Source organism: Barbatula barbatula, assembly GCF_947034865.1.
Source record: "Barbatula barbatula genome assembly, chromosome: 2".
Classification (NCBI taxonomy): Eukaryota; Metazoa; Chordata; class Actinopteri; order Cypriniformes; family Nemacheilidae; genus Barbatula; species Barbatula barbatula.
Window position 1 is genome coordinate 14,286,630 of NC_136767.1, and position 17,981 is coordinate 14,304,610.

At 37.3% G+C, this 17,981-nt stretch overlaps 2 protein-coding genes across 2 annotated transcripts in view; one reads left to right on the forward strand and one right to left on the reverse strand.

Moving 5' to 3' along the window:
- The first annotated feature begins 944 nt into the window (after positions 1–944).
- On the forward strand, positions 945–3,950 carry LOC306889067 (E3 ubiquitin-protein ligase DTX3L). Its single transcript, XM_079447737.1, has 4 exons — positions 945–1,411; positions 1,520–2,494; positions 2,574–2,791; positions 2,884–3,950. The coding sequence occupies exons 1-4, from the start codon at positions 1,388–1,390 to the stop codon at positions 2,951–2,953; spliced, it is 1,287 nt and encodes a 428-aa protein (XP_079303863.1). The 5' UTR covers positions 945–1,387; the 3' UTR covers positions 2,954–3,950.
- The window catches only part of parp8 (poly (ADP-ribose) polymerase family, member 8), a 32,737-nt gene continuing 18,585 nt past the window's right edge, over positions 3,830–17,981 (reverse strand). The window contains exons 9-26 of the mRNA XM_079447723.1: positions 17,860–17,950; positions 16,887–16,953; positions 15,820–15,948; positions 12,888–13,470; positions 12,377–12,430; positions 11,976–12,071; positions 11,497–11,589; positions 10,913–11,038; positions 10,756–10,821; positions 10,546–10,613; positions 10,312–10,360; positions 9,427–9,539; positions 8,923–8,995; positions 8,343–8,412; positions 8,185–8,258; positions 8,005–8,074; positions 7,832–7,916; positions 3,830–6,256 (exon numbers count right to left, since the gene is read on the reverse strand). Coding sequence (XP_079303849.1) covers positions 6,154–6,256; positions 7,832–7,916; positions 8,005–8,074; positions 8,185–8,258; positions 8,343–8,412; positions 8,923–8,995; positions 9,427–9,539; positions 10,312–10,360; positions 10,546–10,613; positions 10,756–10,821; positions 10,913–11,038; positions 11,497–11,589; positions 11,976–12,071; positions 12,377–12,430; positions 12,888–13,470; positions 15,820–15,948; positions 16,887–16,953; positions 17,860–17,950 — 2,010 coding nt within the window. The 3' untranslated portion in view covers positions 3,830–6,153. The remainder of the gene's footprint in view (positions 6,257–7,831; positions 7,917–8,004; positions 8,075–8,184; positions 8,259–8,342; positions 8,413–8,922; positions 8,996–9,426; positions 9,540–10,311; positions 10,361–10,545; positions 10,614–10,755; positions 10,822–10,912; positions 11,039–11,496; positions 11,590–11,975; positions 12,072–12,376; positions 12,431–12,887; positions 13,471–15,819; positions 15,949–16,886; positions 16,954–17,859; positions 17,951–17,981) is intronic.

Here is a 17,981-nt window from a genome sequence, read left to right on the forward strand (position 1 = left end):
TGATTCCTTAACACGGCCCTTGTAGGTTCAGTTTAACCAATCATGTATGGAATAGGGAGACTGTCAATCAATCTACCGTTGAGATGTCATGACTCGTGAGTGACTGCGTTTTGGCGCGAAAAAGGACCAGATTTTGTATATTGAAGCGATCGCAATGTCAAAGTGGCCCAAATATATGTTGCACGGTAGGTTGAGTAACTCAAATCTCACAACGTGGATTACAAACGTGACAAACGAGTCGAAGACTTTGCAAATATAACTATTACTGAATTCAGAGCACAGTGTAATGATTTAATAAAATCAAACTAAATGGGATTAACTCTCTGTTCATCGTCAGCACACCTTTAAACGGTACAGACTGTAGGCCTTCATTAAATTACTCTGGCATAGGTCGTCCTTGACAGCTTCTGACTTGCTTGCTATATTATGCATTATGTGTTCTGCAATATATATTTGACGTTAGGCTACTGCAGTTCTGTCAGATGTTCAGGCACATAAAGGCAAGCACATTTTGTTGCTGCTATTCTGTTTTGTTCTGTCTATCTATCAATGAATTATAATTTTTTTGCTGCCGTGATGTGTGTAGAATGAAAAAAATGTAAAACTTGTTGCACAAATATTCACATAGGCCTAAGCATAAGTGTTTTTTGCAGGTTAAGTCATTGGTTAATTTCTTGATTGTGCTTTGAAGTGGTTTCTGCACACATATTTCCTAACTGTAATACATTTGCTATGTTTGATCCGTTTTATCTGTTTTCCAGTTTTTTATTATATTCTGTCATGTTGTCATACTTCGTTTTAAGGAGATAAAATGATCGTTATTAACGTTGATTGACATTGCAATACATTTCAATCACTCTATTTTGGCAGTCAAAATTTGGGCTGGTTTTTGTTGGTGTGGGCGGGTTTTAGTGAGCCTTTGTGCTCGAAATTGTCCACCCAATCTGGCAACACTGCATACACGTAACTTATTTCCTGTTTCAGAAATGAAAGTAAAGCTAGAAGGGATACAATATCTCGCTATATAATGACGATAACTTACATTAGCTAACGTCCAAACCTACCAAAACCCTAAGCATAGCCTTACAATAATAAAAAAATCTTAATCAACTGTTTTCAGCGTGACAAAAAGTATGCGGTATTGAAGTGCGCATGCCCAGTGGAGGTAGACGTCTCCCTTCGAGTCAAAACCGCGCATGCATGGTTGCAGTCAAAGTAAACAATAATTTAAGTGACATTAAAAGAAAAGATCAACTGTTCTCCTTCGGTGGATGAGAATGGGAAAAGGTTTTTCGGCAATCTGCATTATTGTTATCGTGTGTAGTTTGTGGCGGTGTTTTGTTTTGATTACCTTGACAACTTCTAGAAAGCCATTCGTAGTAACAAGATGTCGAGCTCGCCATTACCAGAGGTAAGTTTGCCAATAAATAAAACAAAAAGGGGTGGACGTAGAAAAACTGCGTTGGTACGTCAAGTTCTTATTTGTTATGACGTTTTTACAGTCTCATCTTCTTTCCAGATATTTAACGCGGTGAGACTTTATAACGATCCACCCGCCAGACGCCGTACGTCACTTCAAGACGTGAATGCTACAGTTGAACGTAAAGGCGGTTACGTTTCCAGCGGCACATTCGAAGATGTAAACAAAATGTTTCATTATGTACTAACTGCACACGATACATATAGTGTCCATTCAAAAGATGAGATGAATATGAGAAGCTACGCCTCAGCAGGTCTGGGGTCAGCCCGGAGTCGCTCCTCGCCATCGGATCGAGCAGTTGAGGTGGATGAGACTGTCATGCGTTACATCAAAAAAATCAAATCGGAGCAGTTTGAAAGAATCACGAGGAATCACGTCGAAATTGAAGAACGCAATGGACACGTGACCTTTTCCTCTCTGACTGGACAGAACATTCATGCTCAACTTGCGCGAGAAGAGTTCATAACGTTATATCAGAAAACTGCAACAGGGCTGCAAAGCCGACAATACGATTCACATCCAAAAATGATTGACCGGGTCAGTGCAGACTTTCCAGATCTCATGATTGACACCGGTAGAGATAAGCTGATGCTGACCGGTAGCTTCATTAGCCTTGAGAGATTTGAGACGATTTTAAGTGATAAAGGCTCTTCACGGAACAAAGTCCCAAATACGGCAAGACACTATGGTACACATGATACACGACAAGCGATGCAAAAGAATGCAACAGTCGAAGCCAAACAGGAGACATGTCCTATTTGTCTGGATACAATCAGTATGGGTGACTGTGAAGTCTTGCCTAAATGCAAGCACTGCTTTTGTAAAGGCTGCTTGAAGAGTGCTTTCCAGCTAAAACCTATCTGTCCAGTTTGTGGAGAGATGTACGGCAGTCTTATGGGCACACAGCCGAAAGGAGGAACCATGAATGTCTCGAGCGATAACTCATCCTTACCTGGATATGAGAGAAATGGAACAATCATAATTCACTACAACATACCAAGCGGAATTCAGGAGGTGAGATGCACCAAAATATACAGCTCCCACCAAAAATACTCCTTTATATTGCACATTTAAACGTTATTTTACTACGCAGGGTGAACACCCCAACCCAGGCCAGTCTTACCAGGGAGCATCTCGCACAGCTTACCTCCCTGATTCATCAGAGGGCAGGAAAGTACAGAAGCTTCTGAAAAGGGCATTTGACCAGCGACTCACTTTCACTATTGGTCGTTCCTCCACCACTGGAAGGAATAACGTTGTCACCTGGAATGACATTCACCATAAAACATCTCGTACTGGGGGGCCAACATAGTACGTAAACAATATGGGTGTTTAGAAATTTCGTACATGACTATTTAACAATGTTGAGATTGACTGTTTTAATGGTGTTTTATTTATTTTAGTTACGGTTACCCGGATCCGGAGTACCTGAAACGAGTCCAAGATGAACTGAAAGTAAAGGGAATTTATTGAATTTGTTACTCTTTTACATAGTTACTATGGTTACTAAACTTATTACATAAGCAGAATGTATTTCTCATGCAACCAGAAGCCTTTTAAATAAACAAGGATAGAGATTTAGAAAAATGTTAAGTTAGACTTTTTAATCACAGCACAACATGATTTACTCTTTATATGTAAATATGTGAATAATTGGGAAAAATGGGGCTTAAATAAGTGAAATAGAAAATCAAGGTAAAAAATGTTTCATTGGGGGAAATTATAAAATATGATAGAGCCACATAAGCATAGACATAGCTAGTTTTTTTTTAACACTACTGCTGTATTTGGGTGTTTTGTTTATACAAATGTTTTATGCTGTATCATTAAATCAACACTATATAGCAAACATCATTTAATGAGTCAGTGTGAACTGAAGACTGAACACCACGGTTATGCTACATTTACTTAGACAAGAGTGTAATTAAACGATAACAAAGAAAGGCCCACTGAATGCGTCCACTTAAAATAGTGATCATTTAATCCATCATCTCCAAATCTGTCCAAGAGTATCTATACAGTATATACAGTAGTTACTTCAAAAGAAGCAACAATAGCTAAACCAAAGAGTAAATTGTATTTGTGCCTCAAAGAACAAACATTTAAAAAGCCAGTCTGAAGCAATTCGCATATTCCACAAAAATTGCTTTTCATTTACACTTTCTCTTTTGTATACTGTTGTTTGGCTGGAACAAAATGAATTTGCATTATGAAGTGGAGGATAAAAGATGACAATATGATACTGTCTGCATACTGCAGTATTTAGAGTTTAACATGTAATTGTAATTTCCATTTTTCATCTTATTTCTAGTTTCAGTTAGAAAGAAAAAAATGCAAAGGTGTATGTTTATAGGCAAATCTGGATTTAATGAACATAAACAGGTACATAAGCTGCTATTTCCATAACTTGTAAAAAGACGAAAAGCTTGATCAGTTCGCAAAATAAGGTAAAAATAAAAACATACTACTGAAAATATTTGGCATTCATGTTGATGTGGCATTATTTACACATTTTACAGTATTTTCATATATGACAGTATTGTCACGTTTGCCGTTAAATCCATATCGGTAAGGCACCAAATGCTAAGTAGCATGGTTTTCCACCAAAGTGTGTGAAATGTACAAAACGTTTCCGACAGCTATCATCACATATGAACAGTTTTAACAATGATGGTCAAGTAAATAAGTTGAGCTGTTATGAAGCAGTTGTGATAAGGAGTGTGTATGCATGTGAAAACCCCAAAGGTAATGATTTAAGGATTATAATTTAGAATTATTTTACCTCCATAACTAGTTAGGTAATTGGATACACAAACACTCGAGTGATAAATCTGTGAACAACTTGCATCCCCTTTTTTTAATGAAAAACTTGACAATACTTATTTAACTTTCACCTTATTTATTGTAATACTAAGCTGTTAACATTCCGATCATTTTAATCTAAATTTGAATATTGAATTTTTGCTCAGCTGGTAGAGCATTGTGTTAGATGCATGGCCATGGGTTTGATTTCTAGGGAACACCATAAACTCATGTTGGGTTTTTAACCCAAAGTTGGGTGAAATATGGACAAAACCAACCCTATGCTGGGTTTATTTTACCCAAATAAGGTAAATGTACAACATATCTGTTGGTTCTGTACATATTTTAACTAATTATGGTTTGTAACAACGCAGCATCAATGCACTCTTAGTAGTTCTGGAAATAAGCGCAAGTAGTCAAATGTGTAAATGGATTCAAGTGAGATATATATGGCAACTTAACATCATGTAGAGTAACAAGCATTTCAACGATGTTAAAAACAGAATGCTTTTTTGCACACAAAATGATAAATACCACATTTTAATGTGCCTGTAGTTCAATAAAAACCCATAATTCTGCCCAAGAATAAGTGAAAAACATTTGTGTTGCTACATTTTCACTTGTAAAAGTTGCATTTCCTCAAATGGCATTCTAAATACAGATAAAAAATTTGTAACCACATCTGCCACCTATATATACAAATTCTTTATACCTATATTATTAGGTGACTGTCATTCCTTTTCAAGAAAAGATTTAGAGAATTTAACAATTTAATTTATGTTTGGAAAGTAAAATAAACAACCACAGAGATGTCTAAACATCACTATAAAGAATTGCAAAAACAGAATACTCACACATTTGAACCTTCCGTTAATACATTACAATGTATAAACAACCAAAGCAGCAAACACTTATTCTGCCTTAAAATCACAGTACAAAAAAGGATTGAAATATTCAAAGACATCTTACAATTGGGTGCCAACTTTTTTCTTTATCAAAATTCTAGAGTCATACCAAAGAAAACCAAATGGTTTGTTGAAAAGGTAAGGAAAGCAGCATGCATCTTATTTTTACTTGTTGCTGCCAAATATATTGTATTTTTTGTTTGTTTTTTGTTGTTTTATTTTTTTATATCTTGTTATATATATTCACTCCTCAATGAAAAATGCTTTGAATATTTTGAATGAATTATAGTTTATGATGTGATAGGTTGGGCAAGTTCTAAATGGAGACCTTTAGAAATTGTAAACTGACGGCTACTTTAAAGTAGCTTGACATACACAGATGTACATTTGTCATCATCTCCAAATACTCTGTCTTCAAGATCTTGCTTGTGTTCAGCACTGTCAAACAATAGATACTTCTGTCTCTGAAAGGCATTTGGGATTACATGGAAGTTTGAAACCGCTATCATACATTAAGAAAAATAAAGTGCATATAGACACCTTTTGTATACACAAATGAATGTACTTTAACAAGTACAACTCTTAGTAAACAAGGTCAGATGGCGCATATCCACACAGGAATATTGTATTTTCTCCAGTAAAGTCTCAAAATATTAATTAAATTGTTTCCATTGTTTTGCATTCTTTACAAAAAAAATAAGTATTCAATCAGTTGAACTGAAAGACGTACCATGCTCTTTTAAAATGTACTTTTTGTTTTATAAACTTAGCAAAATGGTAAGAGTTTGAATAGCCAGTGTAAATATACATACAGTATATCCCAGGGGAATAGTATAAATAGTGTATTTCAGAGATGTTCTTTATTCTGTTTTCTGTGGTGACAAAAAATACATATGGTGTTGACCTCCAACGCTCAAATGTCCAGCTTTGAGAACGAGGTCAAGGCAGCAATATTGTGTTAAACTCTTATCCAGTAGCTGTTTGATTGCCGATGACTCGAAGGATCTCCCTGTTAATACCAGGGTCCTGTGTGTTTATACTTGTGTCACCTACCTGTCCGTCCTCATAACTAGTTGATAAAAACAAAGAGACAAAGAGAACAGTAAAATAAGACACACATATACTGAAAAGAATACAGTATTTACATTGGGGGAAATTACTAATATTTGATCCCCTGCTGATTTTTAAAGATTGGCCGCTTACAAAGAAATGAAGGGTCTATAATTTCTATGGTAGGCTTATTTTAACTGATAGAGACAGAATAAAAAAAATCAGGGGAAAAATTTTATATAAAGGTAATAAATATAAAGCATAGATTTCAGTCAGTGAAATAAGTATTTGATCCCTGAGCAAAACATAACTTTGGGGTTTCTCTTGTAAGTTCAGAGGTCAGACATTTCTGATAGTTGGTCACCAGGTTTGCACATGTGTCGGGATACATTTTATTCCACTCCTCTGGGAATCTTTAAGGTTTCTTGGCTGTCACTCAGCAACTTGTTTAGCCTCCTTCACAGATTTTCTTTTGGGTTAGGGTCTAGAGACTGGCTAGGATATTTAATGTGCTTCTCCTTAAGCCACTCTTTGGTTGTCTTGGCAATATGTTTTGGGTCTTTGTCGTGTTAAAGGCACATCCACGACCCATGGGGTGGAGGAGGTTCTTGCCCAACATTTTTTACTGTACATGGGTCCGTCCCTCAGCCCCTCAATGTGGTGAAGTCATCCTGTACCCGAGCAGAAAAAAGCCCTAAAGCATAATGTTTACAAAAATGTCCTTCTCTTTAGGGATGGTGTTCTTGGGATCATAGTCAGCCTTTCTCTCCCTCCAAAAACAGGAGTACATTTTCTTCCTGTTTGGCAACACCATACACTTTCTCCAAAGCCTTTTTTGAAACAATGTTCATTGTCAAACTTCAGACAAGCCAGGTGGGTCTTCTTGAGCAGGAGGACCTTGTGGGTGCTTCTGGATTTCAATCTATTGTGACATAGTGTGTTACCGATGGTTTGCTTGTTAACTGTGGTCCCTGCTGAAATCATAAACAAGCTTCCGTGTAGTTCTGGGCTGATCTTTAACCTTTCTCATGATCATCTTTACCCCATTGAGGAAATCTTACAGGGAGCTCCAGTCCAAGGTTATTTTGTATTTCTTCTATTTCCAAATAAGAAAAAATTATAATCGTACCAACAGTTGTCTCCTTCTCACCAAGCGTCTGTCTGTAGCCTATTCAAGGATTGTGCTGCTCTACAATCTTGTCCCTGACATCCTTTGGAACGTATTTGGTCTTGACCATTGTGGTGGGGAGGTTGAAATGAAAGATACCGATTATACATAACAAGCTAACTTCGAGGTACTTTCGTAAAGAGACAGGACTAATCTGTGGTCCATATAGGCACATAACCAATCTGTGGAGCCAGAATTCTTGCTGCTTGGTAGGGGAACACATACTTATTTCACTGAAATGCAAATCAATTTATAACATTTATATGATTTTTTTCTCCCGATTCATTTTTGATATTCTGTCTCTAATTTGTATGAGGTTTATTTGAACTGATATAGAACCTTCATTTATTTGTAAGCAGGCAAACTTACAAAATCAGCAGGGGATCAAATTATTATTTACATTACTGTACTGGGAACTGTACTTACACAAAGAAAAAACGTGTGCAGACATGATCTGTGTTTGGAACTACCCAGATGTCACCATGCTTGTGCAGGTCTGGAGATGTAATAACTATAAAGAAATGAAAGGAGAGTTAACAAGGAAGATTACAGATGATGTTGTAAATCTGTGTAAAGAGCATTAGAGTCAGAGACCGAACCTTCACATAAGGCTATGCATTTCAGGTTACGACTCTGCAGAAACTGCGGGTTCTGGCCTTTCTTTTGTGCCTAAAGGAAAATACCAAACAATTAGTCTGAGCTATGCGCATGTGGAGCATTTTCATCAAGTCCTTAAGAAATGTATCATTGCATCTATGATGTCACCTGATGAAATATACCTGCAAATGAATATTGGACTTATTGGCAGCGGTTTCATCTTTTGAAGCAACTTTCTGCTGTTTTTTATTCATCCCTATTCAAAAAAGCCACAATGTGTCAAACAAATACATACATTTAAATGGATTAAGGCTTTTAATGTACTGTATGGTATGAAGACCTGAGTAGCCAAAGGATATGCTTGATAATGGACTGAGATAGATTCCAATGCCATAGATAGCGCCGTGGAGCTGCAAACAAAACAATGTTTCGCTTTGGTGTGGAATTACTCAATTATTTTCAAACATTTTTTATTTTGCTAAAACGTCAGTTTTAAGGCACTGCAACTGTGGATTGATCTTGTAAATAAACCTTTTACCAAAAAATCCCAAATATTTGTATATATATATATATATATCACATACTGTATATTTGGTTCCCCCTCGCATATACAGTATCTAGAAAAAATTTGCATCGTAGTGTTCTAATTTTATAGAAGTGTACTGAGCATACAATAACGTATTAGGCATGAATATATCATTCAATATTTTTGTTCTGGTTTAATTAGATATTAACAGTAAATATTAACTAACATTTATATTAACACATCCATAGTTAAATTAGATACAAATATATTACATTAAAACACAGTATGTTTAAAAATATTAACCAAATCTTTTCCCTCAACACCTTTCATAATTTGTCACTTTAAAAACTTGGGCTATAGAAACCATATGCATACTCTTTCAAGAACTGAATACCTGAAGCCTTGTGTTTGATGCCACAACCAAACCGTTTCTCAGAATGGAGTGCCAATTTTCTATGTGTGATCCACTGTTAGTAAAAGAAAATAAATGAGTCAGTTTTTCTTTTCAGAATTTAAAATAATCAATACAGAGTCTGGTGTTTTAAGTCAATAAATGGCTGTACGTCTGTTCAACTGTAGTTTTATTTTTATGTCATAATATTAACATTTTCACCTGTAATGTTTGTCTAAAACATCATCCATGCTATTATATTGTATTTGATTTAAACATCTGTCTGGCGGCCCTTCCTTGGTTCTTGGACAGAATAAGTGACTTAGCGGTACAGATTTTGTTCTAGGAGTCAAAAGCTCAACTTTGTGTGTGCACTGTGCAGTTCTACCATTATATAACATTTTGTTTAATACCAGCACCAACAACTACACGAATCTTGTCATAAAAGAGACAACTAGAGGTTTTAATATTCTTTTATCTATACTAGGTGTTTAAAATATAACCTACTGAAAGGCAAAGGTACTCCCGAAGAGGCCTTTGGCAGCTCGAAAGTTGGATTCTTTGGCAGGTGGACTGCTGAGCAGGAGGAACTGGTGGGGTGTGTGCATGAACTTCAGTTGCTATCATGATAGAAACGAGATATAAGTACATATTCTTGAGACATTAAAGGGATACTTCACCCAAAAATGAAAATTCTGTCGTCACGTACTCACCTTCGAGTTGTTCCAAATCTGTATACATTTATTTGTTCTGATTAACGCAGAGAAAGATATTTGGAAGAATGCTTATAACCAGAGTAGGAACAAATACAATGGTAGTCAAATGTGCCCCAGAACTGTTTACTTTCCTACATTCTTCAAAATGTCTTTTGTTTTCAAAAGAACAAAAAAATGTATAAAGTATTTTTTCCTATGGATAGAATTTTCATTTTGGGGTGAAGTATCACTTTCTATTTTCTATAAGATTCAAAGTTCTGTCTGTCTTCTGAATTTTATGAGAGAATAATCATTCCATGTTTAACTCTTAATCATCTTAACCTAGACGACTTGAATTGATCTCAGAAACACATTTTCTTTCTACTTTCTAATAGAAATAAAAGTCAATTAACAGTCAATTCTCGCACATCTGTAGTTAATGGATAGGTGCGTAGGAAAAAAGACCAACAGGTCCAAATATAAGCAAAACAGAAAAGAAGTCCCGCACACAACCAGTGCTTTCAAAGAGGTTAATTGAATTAGTATAACAACGTGTGGGTCTCATGACCTTGGTATATGCCTGATGAAAGACAAACGTTGTTATACTCATTAAATTGACCTCTGTGCAAGCACTGGTATTGTGCGGGAATTCTTTTCTTTTTTGCTAATAGAAATAAAAAAAAGATCAAAGACTTACTCTAGTAACAGTAAGCTTCACTATGTGTGACCTGTTACTGGATATCACCCTGTAAAGAAAAGTGACTTCATCAACCATGTCATATTCCCCACAACCTCTGACCGTAGATGTCTTTATCAAATAGTAGTACTTCATAAGCTTATACTGACTGGCAAATGTACAGTGTGTAATACTACTGTGATATTAACGGATCCTTAAACGACAGATAATGTTTGAAGTGTTATTGTGTCGTACCACTGCAGCAGTGGATGAGCCAGTGGATCGTGCTTGTCCATTTGCTTCTTTATCTCCAGGTACGGAGCCTGTGCAGCAGAAATGTTAATGGTCAACATGTTATGTCGTTCTGATGAGGCGAATACATTTTTTTCATAATACTTGATTAGTTCCCTGTCAACGTAAATACATTTTCACACTTCAGCTTTAAGACAATACAAATGTATTCACCTGTGTCATTTCTCTGAAAGATGCGATACTGTCAAGAGCTCTCGTCACTCGATCATAGTCCTTTTTCTGAAAGAAAATATAACAACGAATGTTGCATATATTCACATTGCACTAAATATTATGTTAAATGTTCTTCGTGAGATAAATGAAGAAGTACCCTGGGGTTGAAGGCAAGTGTTTGTGAGTCATTAGGATCCACAACAGAGGGATATGGCTCAAAAATTACAACTTTCCTTGGAGACTCCAGTGCAGATCGGCACATGGAGACCAGTAGGTCTACTACCTGCCATTACAAATAGAGACTGGTTAATTTGTTCATTTCATGTTCAATCCAGTTCTGCAATCCATTTCAATTTAGTTACAGTATATTACTGTGTTTCGTCCCAGTGATATCACAATAAATTGCAACTAAATACATACATGTTTTGGATAAAATAAATGTTCCTTTTATCATACAAAGCTTTATGCACTGAATGGTTTTAAACTCAATTCCACACACTCACTCAAGTTTTTAATCTGTTTATCATGCACACGTCTGCAGATTTCCTAATTCTACACCGTGTCCACACCAGACGCGACGCAAAACGACACACGGCTTGTTCTGATGGGATTGTCGTGTCGCACCACGCCGCATTCAGTGTGGAACAAAATTTACATTTATAATGGTGTCAATGCATTCTATTGTCTTATGTCGAGTCTTGCCCCACACGGTGTAAGAATGACTGAAAGCAAGTTGTATACCTGAGCACCAGTGGCAATCTCATTGGCAGCCTCATTCATGACCCCTAGCGTTTGGAAGGCGAATACACACAACTCTCTCTCACACACTGTGGGCTGCAAAGACACAAAAAAGGAAAACATTGAACTATTTCATAAATAAGTAAAAATGTGCTTCTTAGAGCAGCATTTGTTTTACAAAGAGGAATTAGAGTAATAAAAAAGTCAGAGGACAAACATGTCACATTGTTAAGCTTAATGATTTATTTTATTAATGAATAATGGTTTATTTGAGCTGGATTTTCATTGTTTTACTTTAACCCTCATAAGGATGCGCGTGTAAAGTAACATGGAATTTTATGTTTTAAACAGAGTTGGTAATTCACAGTGTTAAGTGTTAAAAAGTATTACATTAAGTTGTAAACGCATCAGAGTCGTCTTTGTTAAATACGTTCAGTGTAAAGAGCATTTACACAGATTCAGACGTGCTAGTAAATACTTACTCTGAGCATTGGTCCATTTTGGAACACGTGAGGTTCATCACAGACCACACAGAACTCGTTCAGTACGGGGATACGCTGTTCTGCGTACTCTATGGTCTGCATTTACAAGAGAAGTGAACATATATAGAGTACTGTAATGCAGTACTGTAAAACAACTCCAACAATAACCCACAAGTGCAAGAAAAGTTCACACCGCCCCCAAAAAACATTTTCACCTCATGTCATTTCAACCATATGTATGTTTAGAATATAGATATTTAGAAAGCCCATATGACTTGTGTGCCACAGGTCACATTATATGTTTGCTCTGTAAGGAACATACATATGAAATACATTTTTGTGTGTGTGCTTTAAAAAAAATGCATATCCATCAATATATAGTATAGAACTATAGATTTTACCTGCACAAGGAAGCCTCTGTCTCTGACTGGAATGGATTTGGCTCCAAAGTTTGGCTACTCAAGAAGACACAAAAATGTATGAGCTCCCTCTAAACTAAATACATAAAATAGTTTTCAACCCCTTAAGCTCAAAATTTAACTGTTGGCACAAACATCTACTTTGTCTCCGAAACTCTCATCCATGCCTGGTCAGAGAAATTACTAATTCACTCCTATTTTCACTTTAAATCTGCAGTGCACAATTTCAGCAGCAATAATGAGATTCCTAACAGGTTTCCAAATAGCCCCCTCATCTACCATTGGTGAACATCCAAATGGCTTACTTAGAGTTGTCTAATAGGATCTAAGAATTCATTATATAAATATAAAGTTATACACGTTAAATAAATTAGCTTATGATTATTAGTGGTTTGTACTGCTTTTAATGTGTTCTTGATCTTATTAGGCCACAGCAAACGGCCAATCACAATAAGCATGTCTATAAAAACCTGTATTTTCTGAGACTTATCACCTGAGGTGTTGAAGAGAGTGAAGGGGCCAGGATGCCGATAAGCCCTGAGGTAAGGGAGAGGCGTCTACTCTCGGTGACAGGCTCTTTAAAGATGTCTGTTTTGCCTATCTTGGTGCTGCTGGAGTAAGACCTGCTGAGCAGACGGTGGTGGTGCTTCAAGCCGTCCAGCTCTTCAGTCCGAACGCTGCCCGAGCACGAGCGACTCAGGAGCCGGTGGGGCTTTAAAGCACCGCCATCGTTGCTGCCCGCAGCGTGTTCGCAGCGAGGCTCCGGCGCGCTCGCCCGCGGCGACAGTTTGTGAGGCCGCAGCGGGGGGCAGTCCTCTGGTTTCACGGCAGTCGAGCAGGGCCTCGGCAGCAGCCGGTGGGGCTGTTTGAGGGGCTGATGTTGCTCCATGCGTGGGTCGCTGGAGAGGGAGTGGCTCAGCAGCTTGTGGGACTTGCCCACGCAGCTGTCCATTTCTGGCTTCACCGTGCTGGAACACGTTCGGCGCAACAGACGGTGGGATTTTGACACGCCATCTTGCTCGGGTTTGAGCTTCTTTTTGCTTTTCACGCAGCCGGGAGGAGGGTAGCTGGGGGATCTGAGTTTGCAAAAGCCCGGCACATTAATCAAACAAAGGAACACAAGGATGTTGTGCAATTATACTTGTGCAAATCTTGCACATTTCCAGACGCCTCATCGGCTGATTTACATGATTACATCTTTCAACTTGAAGTCTGTATAGTTCACAGAGGGAATGTATGTTTCTAATGCTCATTAGCTACTGTATGCTGTGATTTTGAGAGTTAATGGGAAACAAAGAATTAATCATTGTTGACAAATTGCTTTATCATTTATTCTCTATAAATGAGAGGATGAGACATCCTCTTTCAGCATTTTGAATTAACATTTTGAATTAAATTAAATTAACAAGAATTAACATGTATGTACAGTACAAACAAGTTACCGCTGCTGTCCTTCTAAACCTAATGTTGCCATATTGTCATGTTTCTGCCATAAATCATTATTATTGGTCACCCTTTATGTTTATCACAAGGTTTGGCAAATATCTAAACTATAAAAAGTATTAAAAAGTGCTTGTCAATCATGTAAAAGTTACACAGTTTTTATCCATTTCCTTAAAAAAAGTGAATTTAGACATACAAGGGTTCCTAAGGACAGTGACGATACTCTAAGAATCTCAACATTTTCGAAAAATAAAATTTCTTGCCGAACTGCATGCCATAATTGAATTTTGACAATTAAATTAAATTTTAAAATGAAGAATGATTATGATTTTACTATACGTGATATGGTCTCTCTCTGTTGATATAAAATATATTAGGATATTTTCACTGAATTTTTTTTACATTATTTAGAAGGGTTTTATGTAGAAAACAGTAAATCTTTTGCTCGGTTTTCACTAGTAGGGTCACAAATTCAACCTTATGGCGCTTCTCCACTGCATAGTGCGGTACGGTACAGCATTCCAGGGGTTTCCACTGTGTACAGTACCTAGTACCTAACACCGTGTCATAACCAAACGCGATGCGACACGTGATAAGAGGTATATGTTCCATGTTAATCAGAGGTTTTGCCCTAACCATCCGTGACAGCGCTGCGCGACGAGCAGCGGCCTTTCTATTTAAGAAATGATTTCTATTTCTGCGATGTCGCGGCTTACAGCTCCACCCACACAAGGATCTTATTCCATGTAAATTCTGCACCTCTTGAATATTAATCCCCAAACATGGATGAGGACAGGCTATATACATTTGATTAAATACGTTTAGATTCATAAATTATAGCAAAGTGTCCTGTGAGGCAACACTCAAGTCATCTCTATACAGTATGTGCACTATTCAGCTGTAGCGTGAGAGGGTGCGTGGACAGAGAAAAATTGCTGTGATTGGCTGTGTGGTGATTGATTGTTGTGTCACGCCCCTTTTCCGTGTTTGGTATACAGTTAAATTGCTTATCGCAGGAATCTCATCGCATCACGTTTGGTTAGGACACGATGTAATACTTTTGTAGTACCACCTTAGTTCAGGTTCCAAGCACCTCGTACTGATAACAAAATGTGACACACAGATCACTCAACACGGTCTCGAGGGAATTCATGACATTGTCACGAACTGTAAGCTATTCATTTGTATTCCTGACACGAATTTCCCCCTTTTTTCGTGCAAGTCAGCACGACCTTCTACATATGTACGCAGTATCTCTCATATGTATAAATATACATCAACGTAATCTGATCGGAAATCATACATATTTTACAAGTTGGTGCATTCGTGTGAATTCCTGTTTCCAAGATCTTATTATAATGTTTTTGAATGATTTGACTTTGCCCCTGTGACGTTAGTTTGGGGGGGGGGGTTAGAGTAGCCATTTATGATTGCTTTGCCACCTCCTGAAACCTTTTCTAGCCTTTGCAGCTGTAATTTTAGGGTTTGGGGTGACCTAAAATATGTACAACTTCTTTTGATATCAGGTTATAATATATTAATGGATATACACACACGATCCATGTATTAAAAGTCATGCTGAGTGCCTCGAAAAAAGGGGGACATTCGTCTCCATGAATTTGAATAAATAGATTCCAAATTTCGTGCCTATGCCACAGATTGCCTTGACACAGGGTTGGATAACTGATTGGTCAGAGAATCGCCATTACCAGCATCGTTGAATTTTCAACACTAGAGTACAAGGACATGCTCCACGATGATCTCACGGCAGTAGAGGTGGCGCAACTATGACAATATATATATAATCCCACCCACTTTGAAGCGGCTTTGAAACTGCAGGGGAAAAGCTACCACGCAGTGGAAAAACGCCATTATTCCTGGATTAAAAAGATCTTCAAATGGGAATGATCAATAAAAGTTTGATTAAACCTAAGACTAAGAATAGCTTGTATGTGATAAACTGAATAAATCTTTGCTCTTACCTGCGCAGAGTTGAAAAAATGTGCAGCGGAGACTTCACCTTCTTCTCGCTTTGCTTTTTGCTGTGTGGGCTGATGAGTTTATCTTTGCTTTGACACTTCCACTGCTGTGTGACAAAGGTTTGCATTATCCTACCGAGATAAAACATACTTATGAATGACACCATACAATTCAACCTTGCAGTATGAAACAACAATATACAGTGCATCCAGAAAGTATTCGCAGCGCATTTTTTCATGTTACAGCATTATTCCAAAATGGATTCAATTCATTATTTTCCTCAATTCTACAAACAATACCCCATAATGACAGAGAAGTTTGTTTGAAATCTTTGCAAATGTATTAAAAATAAAAGAGCACATGTACATAAGTATCACAGCCTTTGGTCAATACTTTGTTGAAGAACCTTTGACATCAATTATAGCCTCAAGTCTTTTTGAGTATGATGCTACAAGCTTGTCACACCTATTTTTGGGCAGTTTCTTCCTTTTTGTCATTACAAGATATCTCAAGCTCCATCAGGTTAGATGGGGAGCGTCGTTGCACAGCCATTTTCAGATCTCTCCAGAGATGTTCAATCGGGTTCAAGTCTGGGCCCTGGCTTGGTCCTGATGGTTCCAAACTTCTTCCAATTACGGATGATGGAGGCCACTGTGCTCATTGGGACCATCAATGCTGCAGAAAGTTTTCTGTACCCTTCTCCAGATCTGTGCCTCGATACAATCCTGTCTCGGCGGATCAACTGAATTTACTACAGGTGGACTCCAATCAAGTCGTAGAGACATCTCAAGGAAGATCAGTGGATTCAGGATGCAGCTGAGCTCAATTTTGAGTGTCATGGCAAAGGCTGTGAATACTAATATACGTGTACTTTTTTTCGTTTTTAATTTTTAACAAATTTGCAAAGATTTCAAATAAACTTCTTTCACATTGGCATTATGGGGTATTGTTTGTAGAATTTTGAGGAAAATAATGAATTGAATCCATTTTGGAATAAGGCTGTAACATGACAAAATGTGAAAAAGTGAAGCGCTGTGAATACTTTCCAGATTTTATTCTAGTTTCTTACTTTTTCAGCTGATGTCCCAGTCCAAATCTGTCTTTTGAATACCCTTGAAACACATCAACAGTGGGAACTGGAAAAGATATCAATGCGATTAAAAGTAGGCCTATCTAGTAACTAATGAAATAACTTGGGGATATTAGGAATCGTTTAAAAACATTTGAGATGAAATGCATCTATCAAAGCAATTCAGGTCATTTTAAAACACTGGAACAGGAGGTCACTTCGAAAATGAGCCAATTATGATTAGCGATATCTTAGCGGGAGCTTTATAGCCTTGTTCATGTTACTTGTCTCTGTTTCTTTTGTGATCTGAACTGAAGTGGCGTATGTCCTTGATGCATGTAATTTGGTTTAAATCTTCAATCAACAAAGAAAGCTTGCTAAAAGAGATGTCAACAGTGCAGGGACACAAGTCGTCTACTGATAGGAACACAGGTCATGTAGCTATTCGTGAACTGTTTGTGTATTGGTGTACATACAGTAAGCCTCACCTAACAAGCCAAATAAGCCAAACTGCCTTGCCGGCAAAAGTTGGAAGAACATGTGCATCAAAAAAAAAAGTGGATCAATATTTTAGCTTGAGTTAAAGGAAAGATGTATGTAAATTACTGTACATTTTACAAAATGAATAAATGCCAGTTAACATCCACAGCTTCAACAAAAATATCGTACTCCAGACAATATAAGCTATGTATTGTAATTAAGAATTATGTCTGGATCAGTTAAAATAAATAAATTCAGCTAACGCTTCAAAGAAAAAACTACTTACTAAATCCTTTGTTTAAACCAGTTAAGTTGGTGTATTAGTGTAGTGTTACGACATTTGTAGCTGCATCGTTTTGTAGAGAGTTGGCAATTGCATTTAGGGTCGTATATTACATGTGCATACTGTTGGGATAAATTCAATTGAATCTGTTTATATCATGAAAGTTTTATTACTGGACGTGTCTGCATGTATGTGTGTGTGTCATCTAACCTGGTCCATTGAGATACTGTGTAAGCGAGCAGTGAAGCCGCACAATAACAGGTTCACTCCTGATCACATCCCACGCAAGTGCAATCTCCTCCTTTAAACAAACACTGCATTTCAGTTTCTAA